Below are 22,564 nucleotides of genomic sequence, written 5' to 3'. Positions count from 1 at the left end.
TCTTTGTATTTCTTTTCTCTCCTGTAACTCAAGCCTGTAACTGCCACCCTGGATGATTAAACAGATGTGTTTCTAGAGAGCCTGTGGCCTGTGCATTGTATTATAGACACGAGATTTCACCACACGCAAACTTCAAACAAGGAGGTGATCTGGACCTTGTGATTATTTTCTTTATAGTTTATTATTTTGTTTGCATACCTTTCATTTTTATCATCTGGGTTCCTCACTCAACCCTCTTTCTTCCTCCCTGCCTCAGTTCTCTTCCTTGGGTTCCCCCCCCCCCTTCCTTTTTTACCTTCAGCTTTTCTTAGCAGAATTGAGTGCTGCAGCTGGTGTGGCTTTATTTCTTCTTCTTACCCTCCTCCACACCTTGCACTTCTAGTCTCTGCGACTGTATCTATCGATGGAACACAAAGTACATGCAGAGCGCATCAGATCTGATGGCACTTCAGTCCCTCCTGGGGACCGAAGGAGGGAACACAAATGGGTCTCTCTCTCACTGTAGAAATGTCCAAACCAGGACAGCTTGGGCACCGTCACGGTGACCCCAGCAGCCAGATGCAGGGAGAGGCTATGTTCCCATGTGCTCAGAGAGGAGCACGGTTCTTGCATTTTGTTCTCACACCCACCCGCAGCTCACACCTACAAGGAAATCATTTCACCCAGCAATACAAAGAGAACAGTAATAAAAGCTTTCCAAGGGAGTGGTGGGACTAAGCTGGTGCCTGGCACAGTTCTTTAAATCCTGCTGTGAAAGGGAGCATGAGGCCATAGCCTGAGACGCTGCTGCAGGGCAGGCAGGGCTGGCCAGCTGCCCAGCAGAGATCCTCTCTCCCTGCATCCACCATCCACCCTTGTGTCTCCTTGCAGCCTACACAGCAGCAGGAAAGCCCAATATCCTCCTTCCAGTGGGGAAAACACAGCAGCTGCCCTCCCTTCATCTGCTCTTACTGGTCCTTTGCGCTGTCGTGGGGCTTTTCCCCTCAGCCACCAGCTGACAAGCCCCCGGCAGCGTGTGAGGCTGTTTACACAAGTCTTTATGTCTGTGAATGAGCGAGTGGGTGTTGACGGAGCACTGCAGTCAATGAATTTCCTTCAAAGAAAAATGGCTCACTCCCACAGCTTCTGCCTCTCCAGAGACAGGGAAATGTGGCATGGCTTGCCGAGGTCCCTTCCTGGGGACATCAGAGGGCACAGCAGCCCAGGGCAAGTAGCACATGCCACAGGCTCCCCCAGGATGATCACGCTGGCTGCACACAATGAGGCAGTGGCTTTTTTGTGCCCGGGATAAGCGAGCAGGAGGGAGAAAAGCATTGGGTGTAAAATTGTTCTTACCCATGTTAGAGGCAGCAAAATCTCCTACCTGGCAAGTCTCAAGACTTCACTGAGCTGAGCAGTTCCTGCAAGGAACAAGGTCGATCCACCGTTCAACTGTCATTTTGTTTCTTTTTAAAATCAATGATCTAAGAAAAAAATATAATTTTTAACATTCTAACATAAAAATCAGGGAAGAAAGGTGAACAGGATGCAACATGGACACTGAGCAATCCAGACCATCACCCCAGCCAGCATCGCGTTATGGACGCATGTGGAGTCAGGTCTCAGTGCTCAAGGGACAGAGCTGTCCTCACCGGGGGGGGTGATCTGACAGTGAGCTTCTGACAGTACCAAACTGAACTAGGAAGGTCGCAGCACCGCTATGTTGGACACCGTTGCTGCTGCTGGAAGACTGGGGCCAGTTTTGATGCCCACGATACTAGAAAATGAGTGAGCAGGCTCTATGGGTGGTTCAAAATAACCAAAGGATTTGAAAACATGCCTTGCATTGCCAGCTTCAGTTTCTGAGAGTGAAGCTTATGAACGATGTGCTTACTCCCTACCAGGGGCTAATGTCCAGCGAGAAAGCCAAGCGTTGAATCATTTGGTTTCTCGTTGATTATAGAGGGATGGCAACATTCCTTTCTGTCCAGAACAAACTCTTTCAGGCAGGGCCTGTACGAGACCTAGAAGCCACGATAGTAGGAAATTAATACTAAGAGCAGGCTGGGCTACAAAGCAGAAGAGCTACCTCTACAAACCTAGAATTAGAGCCAGTGGGTAACGGGAGATCTTTCCCACTCCAGTCCTTTGCATCACTCCATTATACATCCTGTTACCTGAATAGCTCCCGAAAGTGCCACCCGCCTCTCCTCTCTGCTCATCAGTCATCTCTTCTGCCTGCCTCTTACTTCAGATCCGCTTTTAAGGCTGCCTGCTATTCTCAGAATAGCCTCCCAGTTCGTGTTTGCTAAGCTGATGCTTCCTTCTGCTGCAAAGAGTGCCATCCCTGCAAATTATTACAGTAATAAAGACACTGGCTGTGCTACATTTGCACTCTGTTATAAAGCACAGCCTTTTGAGTCGGAGCTCCATGGGGACAGTACAGAAAGGTGAGGAGCTACGCGGCAGGATTCAAGCCCTGATTAAGGAGCAGACACATCTCTCCCCTCTCTTGCAGTACAGGTTTAGGTCTTGATTTTCAGCAATCAAATCTGCTCCCTATTCACTTATTCCCCTCACTCCAAACACACAGACACAGTTACCAATCATTCACTTCTTTAATACGCTTTAAATTCTTAACTACAAACCACAGCCCCACGTTTCAGCACTTACCCATTCTGGTCTCTTTTCTTTCTTTACAAGTAACTCCATTCAATGCTCTGGCCTCATTAGGTAGAGCCTGAATCCTCTGCAGCTGGAAGCACCTTGCTGATCTGGCCCAAATACTCCAAGATTTAACATAAAAGCCTTACGCAGCTCCAGTTTGCTGGGACAGCCGAGCACGGCCTCCGACATTGCGGCATTGACTTCCTGGTGTAGGAAGGAGCATACAGTTCAACAGCATCTGACTTTAGCTTTTGACTTTACAGCCCAAGCGATGTTCTTCTAACCCTGCCATTTTGCGTGCAGTTTCCCAATTATTTTGAAGACATGACACATCGGGTAATTGTACCCATAACAGTTCTCCACCTTGCACTGACAAGGTGTCAACGATAATGAATTAATACCTGGGCTTCATTTGCAGCACTGTTAACCAGCAGAAGTAGAAGGCTCTTTTGTCAGAGCTGGGACCAAACTATTCATCTGAAGAGGAGGATTCCAGCTCAGTGCACTAGCTTACTTTTTCCCTCAGGTTTATGTAGCTGCACACGAGTACAACAGCCCAGGTGCCAGCCACTACTCATGTCAGTCATTTCATCACCACTGCGCTGCCATTGAGGGCTTTGTCGATTTATGGCAGCCCGTGACCTGATTTCTCAGCTCTTCTTGCTTTCTGACGCTTATTAAAAGAAAGTCACCAGGTGGAAATACAGAGGCCCAGGTAAGGTGGGCTGAGAATTTGGACATCGCTTTCTGAAGTACCAGGGGAGAGACAGCCATGCTATTGCTTCCTAACATGGTTCTGCTAAAAAGCTTTCTAAACCATTTTGCATATATTACAAGCTTGCCTCTTTGACAGAAGAAAAATCCCTTGATAGGATTTGTGTGTAATTAGCTGGTTTATTCATTTAACAGGTCTAATTCAGAGATCAGCTATGTGTGAAAAGTGCACCAGGTTTTAAATCTGCACGGAGTGCAACCAGCTTAAACCAACACCTTATGAAAGGACAAGTATGTGCGAGAGGAGGCATTTACCATGTGCTGAGCTTGGGCTGGTAAATTTGGTATTTATAGCAAAGCTCTTCTTAAGAAGGGCTTGACAGAGGAGATAAATCTCATAAGGAGAAACAGTTGCCAACTGCCCAACAACGGGATGTTTTCATTGCACCGGTTATTGTCTTTGCAGGGAGGTTTGTTTCAGTAGCTGCCTGTGCCTGCATTTGCTTTCAGACTCTGCTGAACTGGCTGTAGGGTCTGGGGAAGCCACAGCTGCGGTTGGGGTCTGAATTCACCGTACTCCCGCTGGACCGTGGTCCATGCTCATTGCAACACTGCAAAACACAGACCTGGATCCAAACATGCCCACATGACAGAGTTCAGCGTTCTTCCTACTTTCAGTGTGGGCCACATTCCCTCAAGAGACCAGCTTTAGCCTTTTGCGCAGGGACTGCTCACACCAGAGGACACCACACTGCACAAGAGCCATTATTTTCCTCCCTCCGTGGTTTCAGTTCAAGTGAGGATGCCAAAAACTCCTCCCTTCCCTTGTGAGGGGTGTTCAGCATTCTTGGTGTTGCAGCTTCTCCAGTCTTTGTACAAGACAAGGTATTTTGGAAATGCCAACAACAGATGAGTATTTCTAGTTAAAAAACATTGATCAATAGACACTGTAGAGGCCAGGCTTTCCCAACAACAGTCCCCTGTGTGCTACATCCTTTCACAGCTATTACTAGTACGAGGCAGACCTAACATCTCCCAGCAACTCTCAAACCTCTCCATTCTGGCTTCACTCCTCACAGGGCAGGCTCATATCCCTCGTCCTGATGGCAGAGCACCGTTGTGCGGGTTTGTTTTAGGGATATAACACACCGTTCCTACGCCTCAGCATTTCATAGCTCTGTACTTCCTAACAGCAGCTTTTGAAATAAAGTCTGCATTGTTTTTTTCCAAACTAGAACCGAAGATGTTCTTTAAGTTCCAGGGTTTAAGGTAAATGATGACACACACCCTGCAGCATCACTGGCTTTAAATGTGCTGTTTCCACCTTACTGATTTAAGACCATAAGAGATATAAAATTGACTTCCACCACAAGGCAACACATTGCAACACATGCAACGCCCACAGCGGGGCACTGTTGTGCTCCTCGCAGATGGTAAACATTTCCAGCCACAGGTAATTTAGTTTCCTGGAATGGAAAGACTAGTAGAACAGTCATTGAAGTGAATCAGAAATTAATCTTTTCCTTACAAATCTGCCATTATGGAAAAAAAAAAAACAAAGCAGCAAGAACTGGCTTAAACAACCCCTCCCTCAATTGTGCAATACTTTGCTTTTTCCTGCCTGGTAAGGGACTAACATTCCAACTCTGCTCCCCACTCCTGGCTTCTGAGGACGCTGCTCTGACGATTACACAGAGCAATAGCACCGCAACGGTGACAGAGCCGCTGAACAACCTCTTGCCCAACCCCAGGACAAAGGAGTTCTTCCTCCTCATCTCACAAGAACATAAGCACTGACTGCGAATGAGCCCTATGCTTTGCAATCTCTCTCACTGCCTTCCCTTCCCAGCCAAGCCAGCAGAGCTGCAACCTGAACAAAACAAAGGGTTCTAGAAATGTAAGTATTTGCTCATGAGCCTTTTGTTTATGGCCATCTGCTCTCTCACAGCTGGAAATGCCCTGAAGTCTTCTCTTCCCCCATGTGAAATATGGTACCTAGATACGAACAGGGTAAAAATTAGAGTGCAGTATCAGATCAGCTTCCAATTACACCCTACATTAGAGTGCTATTAACAAAGCACAAGGGTTCAGAACAGTGCCGTTCCACAACTCGCATCCTGTTGAGCTACCTCTTCCCATAGCAAGAGAGCAAGATGGAGGTTACAAATTCACTTTCAACATGGTTAACATTGTACCAACCTCTTGGCAAAAGCCAAAGCTATCACTGAATTTTTTCAGCAACACTGTGACAAGGCTGACAAGCAGACATCTGCAACAGTCCGTGATGAAGGTTAACCATAGCACTCATTGTCAGGATACACCTCATCTTTGATAAATGAAGGAAGACCTTTGAGCTTTTTCTCTTCCCCTGCAGGATCACAATCGATCTAGGGGTTAGAAACCTATTCTTAGTCCTGCTTCCAAATGACTAAACACATCCTTCAAGGCCACCCTCTTGATAGCAGGCACACGCATTCAGCTAATTCTTTGTCTATTTGTCAAAGCAACTGAAATCCACCCCATGGCCACAGTGACAGCAGTCCAACCCTTGCTCCCTGCAGAACAGCTTTAAAACAGGGCATGATCATGCAGAGGTAGGTATCCCTGCTCCTCAGCCTCCCCCAAAGTAACTCAAAGCCACACTTTGTTGGGTTGTTTGATGCTTTTGTTTATCACATGTAAAAACACTACTATTTCTGTTTGCAGCTACCTTTTGCTGCACTGCAAGTCACACAGCTCCACACATTGAAGACCAGACAGGCAGAGAAAGGAATTGAACTGTTTATGCCCGAGTCACAAGGTTGTGATCCCAGAGGGTGTTTAATACACAGAACCCCCCCACAGGGACTGTTCTACAAAAGCAGTAGAGCGTTACAAGTAACAGATCAGCGTTGGTGAAAACACAAGGTGAAGGAATTGTCTAGGGGGGGGAAGAGGACCTGCAACTGGTCTTTCTCCTTCAGCTGCCCTTATCTCTCTAGTACAGGTAACTGTGATCTAAGTAGATGTCTAGTGCCTTAAACCAGAACAGGGGTTGACTGATCCACATAGCTTAGTTGACACGAGGGTTCCTGAAGTTCCTTCCAGCAAAACGGGCCTTGCTGCCGAGCTCCTCTTCAATTCTGATGGAAAGGAAAGAGTGCTGGGTGTGAGCAGACAGTGTAGAGCTCCTGCATTACCACAGCTGCTGGCCTTATACTACATCACCTCATCTACCCAGTACTGAAGATACAAGAGTCACAAGTCAGTTCCCACCAAGCAACTTCCATTATATGCATGTTCAACTGCACTGGTCAGCGTCACCCATCTTACCTAACTTCACCCAAACATTTTAAATGCTTGCCCAAGGGAACTGCATCATGCAGACAGAAAGACAGCGTCTCGTATCTAGTATCACAGGATGCTTTGTATGATGTTCCCCTTTAGCACGTCTGTTACAGGCATTACCCATCCAACTCATCATTCAGCCTAGAGCCAGCTCTGCAAGCACAGCACCAGCCCAAAAGCACCTCCGCCAGTGTCAGTTTAAGTCCTTAAGCTGCAGAGTGTTTGAGATGCAGAAGACCAACATGTGCCCCAAATGCATTAGTGGAGCATCCATTCTATGTCAGGCTTAACCCTCAACCCTCCCTGCCCCACAAGCCTCACCTCAGCAGCTGGTTGTACTTGGCTAGACGCTCAGATCGGCAAGGGGCACCAGTTTTGATCTGAAAGGGAAATCAGAAAGTTAGTGAAGAACCATAGCAGAAATAAGGCCACAGATGCCAACACAAAACTATTCTGTTCTGTTTAGAGTAATAAGCATAATCACAAACTTTATTTCAGCATCGGGCTCTAAATAACTGTATACTCAAACAGGATAGGGCTTGGGAGTAATAAAGGTTGTTCATTTGCTAACAGCTTCGGTATCACAAAATCCCAATACACCCACTGGAGTTGACTAAGATTTTTTTAAATTGGTGATTAACAGCGAGTTTACACAAGATAAAGTGTTCCCTCATCACACTCCCATAAGGCAAATCAGCTTCCTGTATACAGGAACAGCAAATCTGCATGCCTTAAGTCAGAGCAGACCCCATCTGCTGTGCAGCATGGCTTCATCACCATATTATCTCATCAAGCAAAAAGGCAAGCTACTGCAGCTACAGATACCAACCTGACCAGTGCAGAGACCAACTACCAGATCAGCAATGAAGGTGTCTTCTGTTTCTCCAGAGCGATGACTCACCATCACACCCCAGCCATTGGACTGAGCAAGCTTGCAGCTAGAAGAGATAAACAGATGAGGCCTCACACCATGCCTATTCACTTAGCAGCCTTTGCTCTAGTGATGCTGTCAAGTGGCAGGCCTTCCTTGCTTTGACAAAACAGAACTGCCCTTTGGTACGTGTTAGGGTTAGATCATATGACAAGGCAGTGATAAAGAGCTGCTTTTACACATGCTTAGACCCAGTGAAGTTGTTTGATGTGCCTATACGACTTCAAGGCCATAAAGGTACAGGTTTACCTGCCAATATCCTCTATTAGTTAACAATTGTTCTCCCTTCACAGATGCCCAATCAACACATTTCTATTCCACTAGCTCCGGTCTGCATGTTCATCTCCCTCAATTAGACAATCCCCCTCCTGGCATGGCCAAGAGGGGAGAACTTACGCTTGCAGGGACTCTGTCACAGAGCCAATCTGGTTGACCTTAAGAAGGAGGCAGTTGCAGGATTTCTCCTCCACAGCCTTGGCAATACGCTTTGGATTGGTCACAGTCAGATCATCACCAACCACCTGGATGCCAACACTGCCAGTGAACTTCTTCCAGGCAGCCCAGTCATCCTGGTCAAATGGGTCTTCAATGGACACCACTGTAGAGGGATACAAGGAGCTTTAAGACAACACCACCCTGAAAGGTCTTGTTTGAAAGCAGTGGTACCAAAGCGCTGCAGCCAAGCACTACCCACCTCAAAGAACATTCCCAAGACCCCTAAAAGGCTAGCTGTTTGTTCTGCTCTTGATCCCTCTTATAAGGGAGGCTGCCACCCTAACTCTTTCCTTCAGCAATCAACCTCTATTCACCACTACTACCGTGCTTCTTGTTGACGAACAACTTACAGGGGTAGCTCTTGACAAAGCCCTTGTACAGGTCAGCCAGCTGATCAGGAGAAATGTATCTGCTGGGATCGTCAGGGGATTTGAAGTCCAGGTCATACTTTCCATCACGGTAGAACTCTGAGGCAGCCACATCCATGCCAATGACAACCTTCTCAGAGTAGCCAGCCTTGCCAATAGCAGTCTTCAGCAACTCCAGAGCTGAAACATGGTAAGGTATTTCTGAGTTCCCAAAAATCACCTTAACTCAAAGCTATTCATTTACCAACAACAGTACGTTCGCTTGGCAAAGAATCTCCACCATCCCTACAGAAAGCCCAAAGGCCACACAGAAGAGGTTCTTAAACTCTCCCACTTCTGAACCGACTGGAACAAGGTATTACTTTAATACTACTTTTAGCTTGCAATACCCTTGAGACACCATTATGGGATTCATAATCTCTTCAGGCAGGACTACGTGTCAGCCCAGAAAGCTTAATACTAGATGATACCACATCCTCTTTCAGCTTTATGCATGTGGGCAGGAAGTAGTGACTGCACTTTAATCCCTTTTAACTCCAGATCAGGTTTGGATTATCCAAACCCTGACAGGCAATGTGATACACAGCCTGCCTCAGCACAGGGCATCCTCTCTTTGCATCTACCTGGTCTCCACTTGCACACTTATACACAGAAGAGGGAATAGAACTACTCAGTAGGAGTCCCTGGATACTACCCACTATGCTACCCTGTTTGGCTGAGTCCAAGCAAGGAAATTCAATATGGTCATAACCAGTAAGACTCTCCCACTCACCCCTGACTCAAAGCCAAGCAGCTGGGTCAGACAGGCTATTTACAGTAGGAAGCTTAGATCAAGTGTTTTTGTTTGGGATTTTTTGTGTGTGTGGTTTGTTTGGTGGAGTTGTTTTGTTGGTTTTCTTGTGATCAGATCAAGTGTTTTTGTTTGGGATTTTTTGTGTGTGTGGTTTGTTTGGTGGAGGTTTTTTTTTTTTTTGTTTGGGATTTTTTGTGTGTGTGGTTTGTTTGGGGGGGGGTTTTTTTTTTTTTTTTTTTTTTTTTTGTGTGTGTGGTTTGTTTGGTGGAGGTTTTTTTGTTCATTTTCTTGTTGTTGTTTTGGTTTTGTTTGTTTGTTTTTCTCTTCAACATGTTCATGTAATACAAATTGCAAAAGCAGCTGCTGTCAGCAACACAAATTCCTTGGGCTGTAATGGTCATTCAAGGTCATCTTCACTGATATCTGCTAGGGTACAGACCTAGCAAGAGCTGCATGCGACTGTGGGATTCAGAAACATCCTGATTTCTAGTGCTGGTTCAGTTATCTTCAGCATCAGAAAAGGCAATGCAGTTCAGAGGCCACCTTCAACAGCAATATAACGAACAGCTTTAAAGTAACAAATAACTTAAGAGTTCAGTATTCTACTGGCTTTCACTTTGCACAAGACAAACTGCCTCCCTCCCCCACGAGCTTCTGAACAGAACTGTTTGGCTGTGGAAGCAGCAAGTGCCTCAACTTCCCAGGCAAGCCTTCATGCACTCCCACACATTACCAAGCACAGTCCAAACTGTTTTCCTCCTTTGTCAGCAGAAAAACAATTCCACTAAACCTTGACTGCTGACTTCTGGGAAACCTGCAATGCATGCAGACATTCCCACACCACTTTTCAACTGGAAGGTGGTAAGATGCCCTTAAGCTGCTACAGGAATGAAACAGTAATGAGGCATTGAAGTCAAAACCGTCCTGTCAAGCTGCATAAACTGATGCCCAAGGGAATAGTTCTGTGGTTCTATACTGGACCACACCAGTATAGCATCTTGGAAAGTCTGTCAGGATAGAAGCAGAGCAAAGAAACAGCAGCAAGTCCTACAACCTACTGATCCTGCTTTCCATTCATACTGGACAGGCATGGCCTTCATTCTCTGGCTATCAGTTATGCCTCCTCCCACACTTAGCTCGTTCTTACCTTCTTTATTTTCCAGTATGTTGGGGGCAAAGCCACCCTCATCACCCACGTTGGTTGCATCCTTGCCATACTTCTCCTTGATTACATTCTTGAGATTGTGATAGACCTCTGCACCAATGCGCATTGCCTCCTTGAAACTGTCAGCACCCACAGGGAGGATCATGAACTCCTGCATAGCCAGCTTATTGCCAGCATGGGAGCCGCCATTGATCACATTGAAAGCCTTGGAGTAACCAAAAAGCAAAGTCAAGTTAGAATGCTTCAGGGTAAATTGATAACAGCATTTATGTTAAGACTCTTCATTCTCTAGAAAACTTGATCCAAGACCACAAGCTATCATGAAGCACCTGATCGGATCAAGTCCTTAGCTAGCCCTATCGAGATACTTACAGGAACTGGAAGAATGACTTCTGTGTTTCCAGCAAGGTCAGCAATGTGACGGTACAAGGGGACACCCTTCTCAGCAGCACCAGCTTTGCATACAGCCAGAGATACTCCCAAGATGGCATTGGCACCAAATTTGGCTGCAATAACAAGAAATTGTTTACAGAAATGTTATATCTTCATAAAGAGACTCAGCAATACCAGCACTGCGGTCTTGGTTATGGAAGTGCACAGCATACGCCCTGCACTGCCCATTGTTTCTGATAAGGTCAGCTAGAATTCTATAAACCAATCTTCATCTTTTCATGCCTCACTGCAACACAAAGCCCACTTACATTTGTTCTCCGATCCATCCATTTCCAGCATCAGTTTGTCAATCTTCTCTTGCTCCACAACGTTGACATTCTGCAGAGAGAAGCAAGCAAAGCACTGCTTGACACCAAACATGGCTCTACAAACTGTCATCTACCCACTGCATTTTTATTTCCCTGGCTGGCACCAAGAACTGCTTAAGGGCAACTACCAACAGTTCAAGAGACTAATTCTTGTCATTATCACAGAGCAGCATCTTCTGGTCACTTCCAGCAGACCAAAGCTGACAGATAAGTCGGCCACATCAAAAGCTTGTTCTGTTCTTCACATTCAGAGCCATAAGGCTGTCATGTCCCTTGACTTCCTGACATTTGCACTGCTATCTGCCTGGCACGGCATAGGAGAAAGCCCCAGTTTATGCCCCCTGCCCCTTTAGTGCAAGCTCAAAGACGACCAGCTTGCTCACAACATACAACCCATTTGTAACTTAGTACATAACGTTTGGAATTGTCACTAAGAATGTGCAATCACTTTATGCATTACCACTTAGTTTTGCACCATCCTTTCTAGCTAGGGCTTAGTGCCCACAAAGGGCACAGAAATCTCACTCAAGCAGACTTTACTAAGATCCCCTCAGATTCCCTTCCAAACTAGCCAACTTGGATAAAACCCAGTCCCTCCCCATCATTCAGCCACCCTCTTAAGCATAAAGCAGCTTGTGTCAACTGCACACCACTGAAGTTCCCAGCTGTTTAAGTTTTTCTGCACACTACAATACTAGGCTGCTAGAGATGGTTTTGATTGTGTTAGATAGGCAGTCATTAAGTAAAGCAATTACTGTAGGTCAGTTTGTTCACATGCACTCCAATACACAGGCTAACACCCCTCCATGTAATACAGTTCCTGTAACCACCTCTAGAGAGACAACCCATCAGGTAGGACACACTGGACTGGCATTAACTGATGTTAGCAGAAGACAGATTGCTCCTACCTTGCTAATCAGTGCAGGTGCAATTGTTTTATTGATGTGCTCAACAGCTTTTGAGACACCTGGAAGGAACAAGCAAATCAGACACTGGTCAACCACACTGGCTATGCAGGCATTAGTAGGTGATTTCAGTAACAATAAAATCTCAAGAATACCACCTCATGCTATTCAATCCCCAATCCAACCTGAGCTTACAGCTAAACCAGAACACTTAGAGGTCATCTCAATCAAATGGAAGTTGCATGAAGTAAGCATCATCTAGGAATGCCTGCTGCAATGTTAGTTTGCAAGACCATGCACTGGCGAAATTCGTCCAAGTGACAAGGTTGCACTGAAAGCACATCCATTACCTGTGTACACAATGCTGTCGCCAGGAACTCATTAACATATTTAACGGCTCTGGATACACCTGACAGAAGCGAAATGGACAAGAGAATCAAGGAAGAGATGAAGAGTCACAGCCAAAAACAAAGCCAGTCATGCAAGAAAAAGAAAAGGACACAAATAGGTAGACAGACCTACAAGTCAGCAAGTGTCTGATACTGAGCAGCAGACTAGAAACAAAAGGGTTCAAAGGGTAGAGGAAACTGTGCATCAGCCAGCGAGGCTGTATTTGTTCTTTCCACCCAGGTTTCCATACTATTGCAAACACCATTGTGGACCCAAACCTCGAGTGGCTGAATGACAGCATTTAGAAAAGGTTTTAGGATAGGCTACTCCTACCCATTCATAGAATGGATGAGTAAGGGGAAAGAAAAAGGTTTTCCCAGAAGTTAAGCATGCAGCAGCTCAGGCATTTCACTATCTGCTATCATTTTGTAACATTGCTAAAGCATCACCTTAGCACATGTTTTACACTTGATACAATGCTGGAGTACACTGTCTCTGTACCTGGATGCAGGCACAGAAATTGATTGTCTGCTCCTGGCTTCAGACAGGGAATAAAGCATGAACACAGCACGACCCTTTTAGTCTATGTGGGCCCACCATTGCGTAAACCAGCAGTTCCAGCATGAACTTGCTTCTTCCCCATAAGCAGAGACCATCATTAGCCAGCTACCAATATTAGCCTGAGGAATATTGTCATCCCTGTAGAGTGTTTAAAGACTTCCAAAGACCTAAGCTTCAGAACTGGTGAATGCTAATTAAGTGCACCCTGAACCACATTAATTGCCTTTTAAATGGTCTAAGTCTGCAGATTTATATTACGAAAGACCTACCAGCTATCTGCAACTCATCCCATTTGATGATTATTTTTTCATAACTCATGTTATTCCCCAGCTGACAAAAACCTTCAGCTGTGATAGCCTGTTGTGGAAGCTCAGGCTACTGTCTAGTTAAGCACCATGAAGAACTGCCTATAGGATCAGATTTAACAGGTCTAAGCACACACACATTGAGCACACAGAGGTAAGTACACATTTACTCTTCCCAAGGAAAAGTGCCCTAGGTAAACAGCATAAGCTCTTCAGCTCTTTGGGACATTCAGCCATCTAGGAGTTTATTCTGTGTTAAAGTAATAACAACCATGAATCTTCTCAGACAAGGCTCTCCAAGCTCAATTCAATAGTTATCCACTCTAACTGCTCTTTCTTAATAGGCACAAAATATTTCAGCTTCCTTTCACCTGACTGGCAGAAAAGTTTGAATACAAGTAGTTCTCTCTCCCTGCCAAAAGTTAAGTTGATTGCATATACTTGGAAGGCATCACCAATGCTTTTACAGCAGCAAGCTAAAAGGAGTTCTGACCATCCAAGCTCTGAGCAGTCATAAGAATTACTATTAGGATGTTTATTGGGTAATGGCATCTTGTATGTGGCTATTCATTTTTCCCCCATACTTGTTCCCAAGCTGTCCTGGTTTTGGCAGGGATAGAGTTAATTTCCTTCCTAGTAGCTGGTACAATGCTGTGTTTTGGATTTAGGATGAGAACAATGTTGATAACACACCGATGTTTTAGTTGTTGCTGAGCAGTGCTTACTGTCTTTATCTGAACCCACGAGTTTTCTCACTTTTACCTTCTCTCTTCTCTCCCCCATCCCACCAGGGGGGGAGTGAGCGAGCAGCTGCATGGTGGCCAACTGACAACTGAGGTTAAACCACAACCCAAGCCTGTCTGGTGACTTTAGTTTCCTGTGGTGAGCAATTGTACTGTGCATCACTTGCTTTGTGTATTATTATTGTTATCATTTTATTTCAATTATTAAACTGTTTTTATCTCAACCCACGAGTTTTCTCACTTGTGGTCTTCCAATTCTCTCCCCCATCCCACCAGGGGGGGAGTGAGCGAGCAGCTGCATGGTGCTCAGTTGCCAACTGAGGTTAAACCACAACCCAAGCCTGTCTGGTGACTGCTGTGTTTAGTTTCCTTTCAGAACATACAACCAGTCCCCAGACAACTAAAATATTACGCCACTAACACAAACTTAAGTATCCTGGCTACCTATAATGACAGACAAAAAGCTAAAGCGACTTTAGCTATCATGCAGTCCGAAACAGAAGTATCTTCCATGATAACCAGCGTACAGCTGCACATTAGCTGTGGTCAGCAGTTGGCATAACCCCCAGGTTCAAGATTTAACATGCTGGGATCTAAGGAGTCTATAGGGCCAAAGCAGATATATTTAACAGTTCTTTGACAATTTGGTCTATGAAGAGATCTTGTGACTAGCCACAGCATCACCAAGCCTTTTGGAGCAGGTAGTTTAGATGCTCTTATAACACACTACTACAGCACTCTGTACTCTGACATGCACCAACATGCAGGGCGACAGGAGTGGTGTAACAAAATATGTTTGGGCATACTGCATAGTCATTATCACCTAGCTAGCATGCCTGAGCTCCACGCACCCACATATGGAAGTACAGTGATCTCCACCACTATGAGGCTGCACTGCTGGAGGCAGTCACTCTCCACATTGTCCCCTGGAAAATCCAGCAGTCTGTGCTTTACCTCTGCCCCAGCCACACAGCCTACGCATGATACGCATTGCTATCATCTTATTGTTAACCTCCACCGCTTTTGCTTAATTGCCGTGCCTTGCGCAGAATACAGATGGCAGTAAAGGAGCCCGTTGTCCTCTGCTACAATCTGGCATAAACATACAGAGCAACACAGCCATTGTAACAGGCCAAGCTGGGTACCAAAATTCAAGTTTACCTTTCCCCATGTAGCGTGTCTTGTCATTGTCACGAAGCTCCAGAGCTTCATAGACTCCAGTTGAGGCACCGCTGGGAACAGCAGCTCTGAATAGACCTGTTTACAACAGAAAAAGAGAACCATCTTAGCACATTCAAACCCACAAAACATTCTCCACCCATACACCATCCCAGCCTACCGCATACTTCCTTCCCTGCAGATGGGAGAAGTAATCTCTAAACCACATCTCTGCTCACTTATACAGTGATCCTGAGAGCTGTCTGCTCCTTTACAGCATCACCAATTCATCAGTGTCTCTCTCATACTGATTAACAGCAAGCTGACTCATTCTCTTCCACTGTGCATTTCAAGTGTTTAAGTTAAGTCATCCATTTCCCTTCCAAAAAGGTAGCTTTATTCACTGAATCTACTTTTGAGCTCAGTCTGGCAGGCAAGCTCTTAAATTCTTCTAAGATATGGCATACAAAAGACAACTGGGAGGCCTATTTTGTTAATATGAGTTCTGAGCCCTTCCAACAACAGCACAGCCACCCAGACAGCCCATCCTTCCAGCCAAGGATGCTGAACTTCGAGCAGATCAGTACACTGAGGTCTGTTCTGCCTGTGGTTCAAGATGCCAGCTTCAGTCTCCAGTCTTTCCCTTATCCCACTACAGCAAAGAGCTTAGGAGGGGCAATCTCATTAAATGACTGCATTAATCTTTTGAGGCAGAAAGATCAGCTATTTAGTTACAGCTATTGTGTTTGCTTATTCCACCAAGCCACACTGGTATGTGTTTGCACAATGCCTTTGTCAGATCCTATCAGATGTGGGATGAACAACTAACAGATCAAGGGAAAGTCCTAAAATAATTAAAAAATATAAGATGTTATATGTGAAAACCCAATTAGACAAGTTGTTTAGTCATGCCTGAGTACTTATGCAGAGAAGAAAGCATTACCCAAGATTTTGTTTCATTACACAAAGTGACTGCTAGACAAATCAAGAATTAAACTTCAAGTACAGTCATACAGAGTCATACACTGAAAACTAAGACCATTAGCAGCTGCTTAAGGACAGGAACGAAGGCCTTGTTAACTCCGAGTTCGCAAATGCTAACCCAGTTTATGCTCAAGGCAAGGGGAGGAAGGCAGGTTTGGATTAACACTTGCACAATTTAGACTGTAAGAAGTGGCACACTTCACTATCCAGGCCAACATCTTGAGCTCAGCAAATTCATTCCAGTAGAATGAGATAGAGGTTTTTCCTGCAAGTCCCATAGCAAGCTCAGCAACATGTTATATGTATGGAGGAAAGAGTAAGCACAGTTCCACTGCTAGAACAGGACAGTTTGACTTTTGACTGCCTCTTCAGTTCTGTCAGATACAAGAAAGGAATAAACACCTACAGCTAAGGACTCACCTTTGTTGGTAAAGAGGTCTACCTCAACAGTGGGATTCCCACGAGAGTCAAAGATTTCACGGGCATGGATCTTGAGAATGGACATCTTTAACACCTGAAAAGAAGAGTTTAGCATTAATCATAGAATTGTTTGGGTTGGAAGAGACCTTTTCAAAGATCATCTAGTTCAACACCCCTGCCACGGGCAGGGACACCTTTCACTACATCAGGTTGCTCAAAGCACCGTCCAACCCGATTTTGAACACTTCCAATCATGGAGCATCCACAACTTCTCTGGGCAACCTTTTCCAGTGTCTCATCACCCTCATCGTAAAAAATGTCTTCCTTATATCCAAACTAAATCTACCCTCTTTCAGTTTTAACCTGTTCATCAATATTCCTCACACACAGCTCTGTGCAATCAATCTTTTTTTTTTTAAACACAAAGGGCAACCCCCACACCTCTCATTCCTTGCCTGTCCCTCCTGAACAGTTTATAGCCATCGATTGCAGCACTCCAGTCATGTGATTCATTGCACTAAGTTTCAGTGATGGCAATTAGGTCATAGCTTTCTAGATGCACAGGGGCTTCCACCTCCTCCTGTTTGTTACCCATGCTGCATGCATTGGACACTTCAGTTGGGCTACCGACCCTGTCAACTTTTTAGAACAAGCCTGAATTCCTTTGAGGCATTTCGCAACTGTTTCATTGTTGGTTCTTAATATATCAGCAGCCCCTGGCTCTTCTTTGTTACTCAAAACTCCATCTCTTTCCCCAACTAAGTCTAGTTTAAAGCTCTCCTTATATGTCTTGCCAGCTTGTTGGCAAAAATGCCCTTGCCCCACTTGGTGAGGTGAACCCTATCAGCTCCCAAAAGACCCAGCTTCTCAAAGGTTGATCCATGATCATAAAAGCCAAAATCCTGAGTATGGCACCAGCTAGGCAGCCAAGCAATCACCTGTTGAATTAATCTCCTCCTTCCTGAACCCCTTCCTCTGACTGGGAGGATTGAGGAGAACACCACCTGCACTCCTGATCCTTTTAACTTTGCTCCAAGGGACATAGCCTCTTTTGATGTTTCTAAGTTACCTCGTTGCAGTATCGTGAGACCCTACACAGAATAATAGGAGCAGATAATAATTTGTAGGGTTCACCAGGCTTGGCAGCCTCCCAGTGATGTCACAAATGCAAGCTTCTGGTAGGGCAGCAAACTCCTCTAGAGAAATTGTCCAAATTGAAAATGGGTGCTTCAGTGCCTTTCAGTAAGGAATCTCTAATTACTAGTACCTTACATCCTTTTCTGGCAGCACCAGTTCTAACACAGGTGGGTGGCTGGATCAACTTTGCACGGTTTGCTTTTCCTGGATCCTGTCTATTACTCACAAGCTCTTCATTTTTCAACCCCAGAGCATGGAAATGTCTGTTATGCAGGAACATAACAGTGGAGACAAGGGTCCAGTCTCCTTCATCTCATGCATTACTCGCATCGGTTAGCTCAAGGTTGAATTCAGGCTTACCTTTCCCTTGCACAGCATTAAGGCAGGGCTCAGCCTGGGACAGTGCACAATACCACGTATCTTTCTCCTGCTCACATCCCTGGATACTGCACTGCCTGCTGAGCTCCTCTGTAACACAGCTACCTGTTCAAGGAGTTTTTCCCATGGTTGCGCTTGCAGCTATGACATCCATTGCTGCCTTCATATGCCAAGGGAACTTCCAAATACTGAAGCTCCATGCAACCTAAGGTCTAGACAGCTATTCCAGTCCTTGGGAGGACTGTCTGGGTGGAGACATCAGCATAGGTAAGCTGTAGTGCAACTGTTTGGCTTTCAGCCACAGCCTTGCCAGCACAGCAGGTGGACACCATTTTCTTTCAGCAGGGCACAGTCTCAGTTCTTAGGAAAAAAAAGACTCCACTAATAAAGCGATAATTCTTTCGAAAGATGTCATCCTTCTAATTCCCTGGAGACCTCAAGCTTCTGGGTAGGCTTGCACAGCCACCAGTTGAGTTGGGGCGACCATCAGGTTGCAGCCTAAGCCTGCAGGTGAGCAGAGCAGGCAGCAGCCCAAACACTGGCACACCCTTCCCAGAAGAGCTGCCACGCAAACTGCTGATGCTGCTCCCAACAGACACCACTCCCTGTTTCCATGCCCTGGTTGCTGGTGCTCCGTAGAGGCCGGTTGCATGTGGCTTCCGGCAGCTTGAACTGGCTACAGGCACAGCTGGCACGACCCAACTCTCACTCACCCTTCACGAAACCTGCCACCTGGTTCCTCTCCCACACAGCCCAAGGGTGCCAGGGGCACAGAAACCCCCTCAGACACCCTCCCTAGGGACCTCACAAGCCTTGCACTCCTCTCAGCATGCAGCAACTGCTGCTGCTAGCATCAGCTTGACGTTTATACCCTGTAGTACACCTGCAGTCATGAGAACAGTTCAAAAACATCACTTCACACTATTTCAACTGGAAAAACTTTTTATACTTGGTGAGACTTAGAGTCTTATGTTGAGAGGACAGAAATCTCAATCTAGGTGGGAGGAACAGTCTAAAACCAGAAGCCTTGTTTCCAGAGAGATCTAAGGGAATGTCACCTCACCACATAACAGCAGCCAAGCAATCCTAATACAGGAAATCTCTGCTACTAGTTACAATTCTTTTTGGTAAAAGACTAAAGTGCAACAGTTCTTAGTACGCACAGCAGCTGTTCAGAGCCAAATGTAACCTATCTTGAAATAGAAACAGTCACAGCTCTAATTAAGAATTTGTGTAATAGTTACACCCCGTCTTGAGTATTTACAGGAACAGCTTTTCCTCTTAAAAGGACGAAAAATCACCACGATCTTCTGAATATTTCCTTTTCCCTCTTCTCACGTATCTATACACTTTTCCTTAAGAAAACTGCAGTAAGGAATGTCTTACGTAAGCTCAGCTACATTTTAAAAATGAAGTCATACAAATGCCTGTAAGCCTTCGACTGGCACCAAACCCAGTTCATCTGCAGAGAAGAAAGCTCAGCCTCAGAAGTAGAACTATCTGGAAGCTGGCTTTTTGGCAAGCTAATGTGGGTGGTAACCCTGTTCACAGAAATGGTCATGAATCTCTCCACAGTTACTGCAAAGTCAAGGAAACAGAACTTAGAAATACTGCTGCTTGTACAGAATATGTGCGTATGGGGGGGGTTAACTTCATACACTCATTCTTCCTCCACAGCAAATTTTTCCCTCCCCATGTTAAAAACATGGATAGCCATTTGGTTTGTCTCCTTGGCTTTAAAGTGTCCCTTCCAGTTATCCTGCCTCTAAGCAGCATATTGTATAAGGCAGCTCAAAGTTTTTAGATATTGCCAATTTTACAGTAAGACCCCCACACTGACAGATGATCCGATTACCCTAAGAAGCAAGACAACTTAGTTCAAGCTGACCTTCGTGCTGCCACTACTTAACTTTAATCAGTAAATATATAAAGCTAGAAATAAATCCCTGCAACTCTCCAGTTATCAGTCCCATCCATGCTAACACTTATCTCTCTGCACTTGCACTGAGCAGTGACTAATAGGAAGAATCCCCATTTATCTGAAAAGGGCTTTCAGAGCTTATTAGGCTGGCACCTGCTATGCCTTACTTTCATTTTCCGATACACGGCTTTGCGACAACACATTAGGTGCCTTGTTCTTTGAAAGCACAGCCAGCTCACAGGAAGTCTTAGAGAAATGCAAGAGCTGTTCTTTCACCTTCACAAAGAAGGTGGCACTTAAGGAACACACACTGCAAGAGCTTCCATTGGGAATGTCTGCCAGGTTTGACATGACTCAAGCGTCCTTGACATATGACCTCTCCAGTAGTCCCTCCCTTTTCTTTAGAAGGCATTTCACAGCACTGCACCATTCCAGAAATTCCTCACACCATTTTTTTTTTTTTTGGCTCATTTTGCAAACCCCCTCACTTCTGTCTTCAAGAAACAGTTTTCCCACTGAGCTATTCCTGGGTAAGACTCTGATGCTGTTTAGCTCACCACAAGCTGAGCACTATGTGTTCTGCCTCAATCAATTCAGTCAACTCATCTAGAGAGTGGGAGTCAGCCCACGCACAGGTTTAGCTGTGGAAATGCTAACTGAACACAAGAGAGGTCAGCAGTAGCACTGCCTGCTCCAGACCTTTGTATTCAGTGATGGAGCTAGCCAAACACAGACAAATACCAGAGTGGTATTTAATGCATGCATTGCCTTAAACCTTTTTTTGTACTATAATCTGCTGGCAAGGTCAGTGTCTCCCTTTAGGAGAGGAATCTCACACACACTAGCTTTCCTGACCTTCCCGGGAGCACACATGTTATTGACTATTTCAAGGCTAAGCTACAGCCCAATGCACCACTGCCAGTTCTGAGTACTAGCTTCACTATCAGCTGAAGTCCAAGAAATCACCACTTACTCCCTACCTGATCCTGTGCTCTGAACAGGGAATGCAGTACTCTAACACCAATGCGGACTACTCCAACTTAAAATCATTTCCAGAGATTTTTTTTACAGCCAGCTTTATCACCAAAAGCTGTACTTGTGAGCTCTTTTGCAGCCACGTTTCTCTTAAGTCAAGACAGGGTTAAGACTGAGCACTGCAAGCATCTGAATGGACATTAAAAAACAACAGTGAAGTTTGGCCATAAAAAGAACTATCCTAGTTAGTGTCTTATTACCAAACAGCCATACAGTTATCAGTGGAAAACTTACATGACACTTTAAGGTCCTGTAAGACTGCAAGTCTCATACTATCACCACTCTGGGAAAAAAAAAGCTTACTGCTCATTGGACCTTTGACCTCACTGTATTAGATCCTAACATATCAATTCTTGAAGCACTCCTAAAAACCGGACAAATGTGGACCAACAAGGGCACCTTCCAACCCTATTCCCTTGTGTTCCACATGGGAATAATTCACCTCTATGCTCTGCAACACGATGCAATGTGTTTTAAATAATGCCTGGCAGGGAATAAGTCACAGACATGTTGAACTACTTTCTCTCTTGTTATTTAATAAGATGGAGGCCTGAAACTGCATTGCCTCCATCTGTGGGTTTGGATGACAAACTTCACTACTTCCTGCCAGGCTCAGAAAGTCATAGCCCTGCCCTGTGACTCAGCAGACAAGTAACGGAACAGGAGAAAGACCAAGATCCTCTCCTGCAACCCTGCACGAGGCAAGCTGCTTAAGAAGCGATTTTTCTTCCACACTTTAACATCCAGAGATGCACATCAAGTTGTCAGGTGCTACTCCCCACAACTGCTGCCTTCAGATAACTAGTACTTAATTAACCCCATTGGGCGACCCAAGGCACGCAGTTTTGAGCGCTGACATCAAACATTAAGTATTTGAGATGCGAAGCTGAAGGACATCCACTGCCACTAAAGAGGGGAAGGTCCAAATCATGACACGCAATCCGAGAGCAACTGTTAATGATTAAGAGAGAGAGGTTAAACCCTGCCTTTGAAAGAAGCCTTGACCCCACCACGCTCCCCAGAAGATTCTAACCCCCGCTGCGCACGCTGACCGGGCTAAGGCCGGCGCAGGCCTCCCCCCGCCCCCGCGACGCGGCTGCCGCGCTGTTTGGTGGGAAGCACGCCCACAGAGGCACGCAATCCGAGAGCAACTGTTAATGATTAAGAGAGAGAGGTTAAACCCTGCCTTTGAAAGAAGCCTTGACCCCACCACGCTCCCCAGAAGATTCTAACCCCCGCTGCGCACGCTGACCGGGCTAAGGCCGGCGCAGGCCTCCCCCCGCCCCCGCGACGCGGCTGCCGCGCTGTTTGGTGGGAAGCACGCCCACAGAGGCCAGCATCCCCTCGGAGACCGCCTAGACCCGGCCTGGTTCGCAGGCAGGGCCCGCGCGGCCCCCTCTCACGGGGACTGCAGGGGGTCCGTAGCT

General features: G+C 45.7%; 1 protein-coding gene across 2 annotated transcripts in view; it reads right to left on the bottom strand.

The window, feature by feature from the left end:
* Positions 1–6,007: 6,007 nt before the first annotated feature.
* ENO1 (enolase 1) overlaps positions 6,008–22,564 on the bottom strand; it is a 16,757-nt gene continuing 200 nt past the window's right edge. The window contains exons 2-12 of one of the 2 annotated variants that reach the window (XM_009289667.1): positions 16,667–16,760; positions 15,266–15,361; positions 12,456–12,514; positions 11,141–11,210; positions 10,812–10,945; positions 10,422–10,644; positions 8,464–8,661; positions 8,015–8,216; positions 7,517–7,625; positions 7,009–7,067; positions 6,008–6,482 (exon numbers count right to left, since the gene is read on the bottom strand). In XM_009289667.1, coding sequence (XP_009287942.1) covers positions 6,413–6,482; positions 7,009–7,067; positions 7,517–7,625; positions 8,015–8,216; positions 8,464–8,661; positions 10,422–10,644; positions 10,812–10,945; positions 11,141–11,210; positions 12,456–12,514; positions 15,266–15,361; positions 16,667–16,751 — 1,305 coding nt within the window. In that variant the 5' untranslated portion in view covers positions 16,752–16,760 and the 3' untranslated portion in view covers positions 6,008–6,412. Of the gene's footprint in view, positions 6,483–7,008; positions 7,068–7,516; positions 7,626–8,014; positions 8,217–8,463; positions 8,662–10,421; positions 10,645–10,811; positions 10,946–11,140; positions 11,211–12,108; positions 12,168–12,455; positions 12,515–15,265; positions 15,362–16,666; positions 16,761–22,564 lie in introns of both variants that reach the window. The other variant, XM_009289666.1, reaches the window with a different exon arrangement.

The sequence above is a fragment of the Aptenodytes forsteri genome, unplaced genomic scaffold (genome assembly GCF_000699145.1).
Source record: "Aptenodytes forsteri isolate BGI_AS27 unplaced genomic scaffold, ASM69914v1 Scaffold61, whole genome shotgun sequence".
NCBI lineage: Eukaryota > Metazoa > Chordata > Aves > Sphenisciformes > Spheniscidae > Aptenodytes > Aptenodytes forsteri.
The sequence above is the reverse complement of the archived record's forward strand: the minus strand, read 5'-3'. Positions and strand labels throughout refer to the sequence as shown.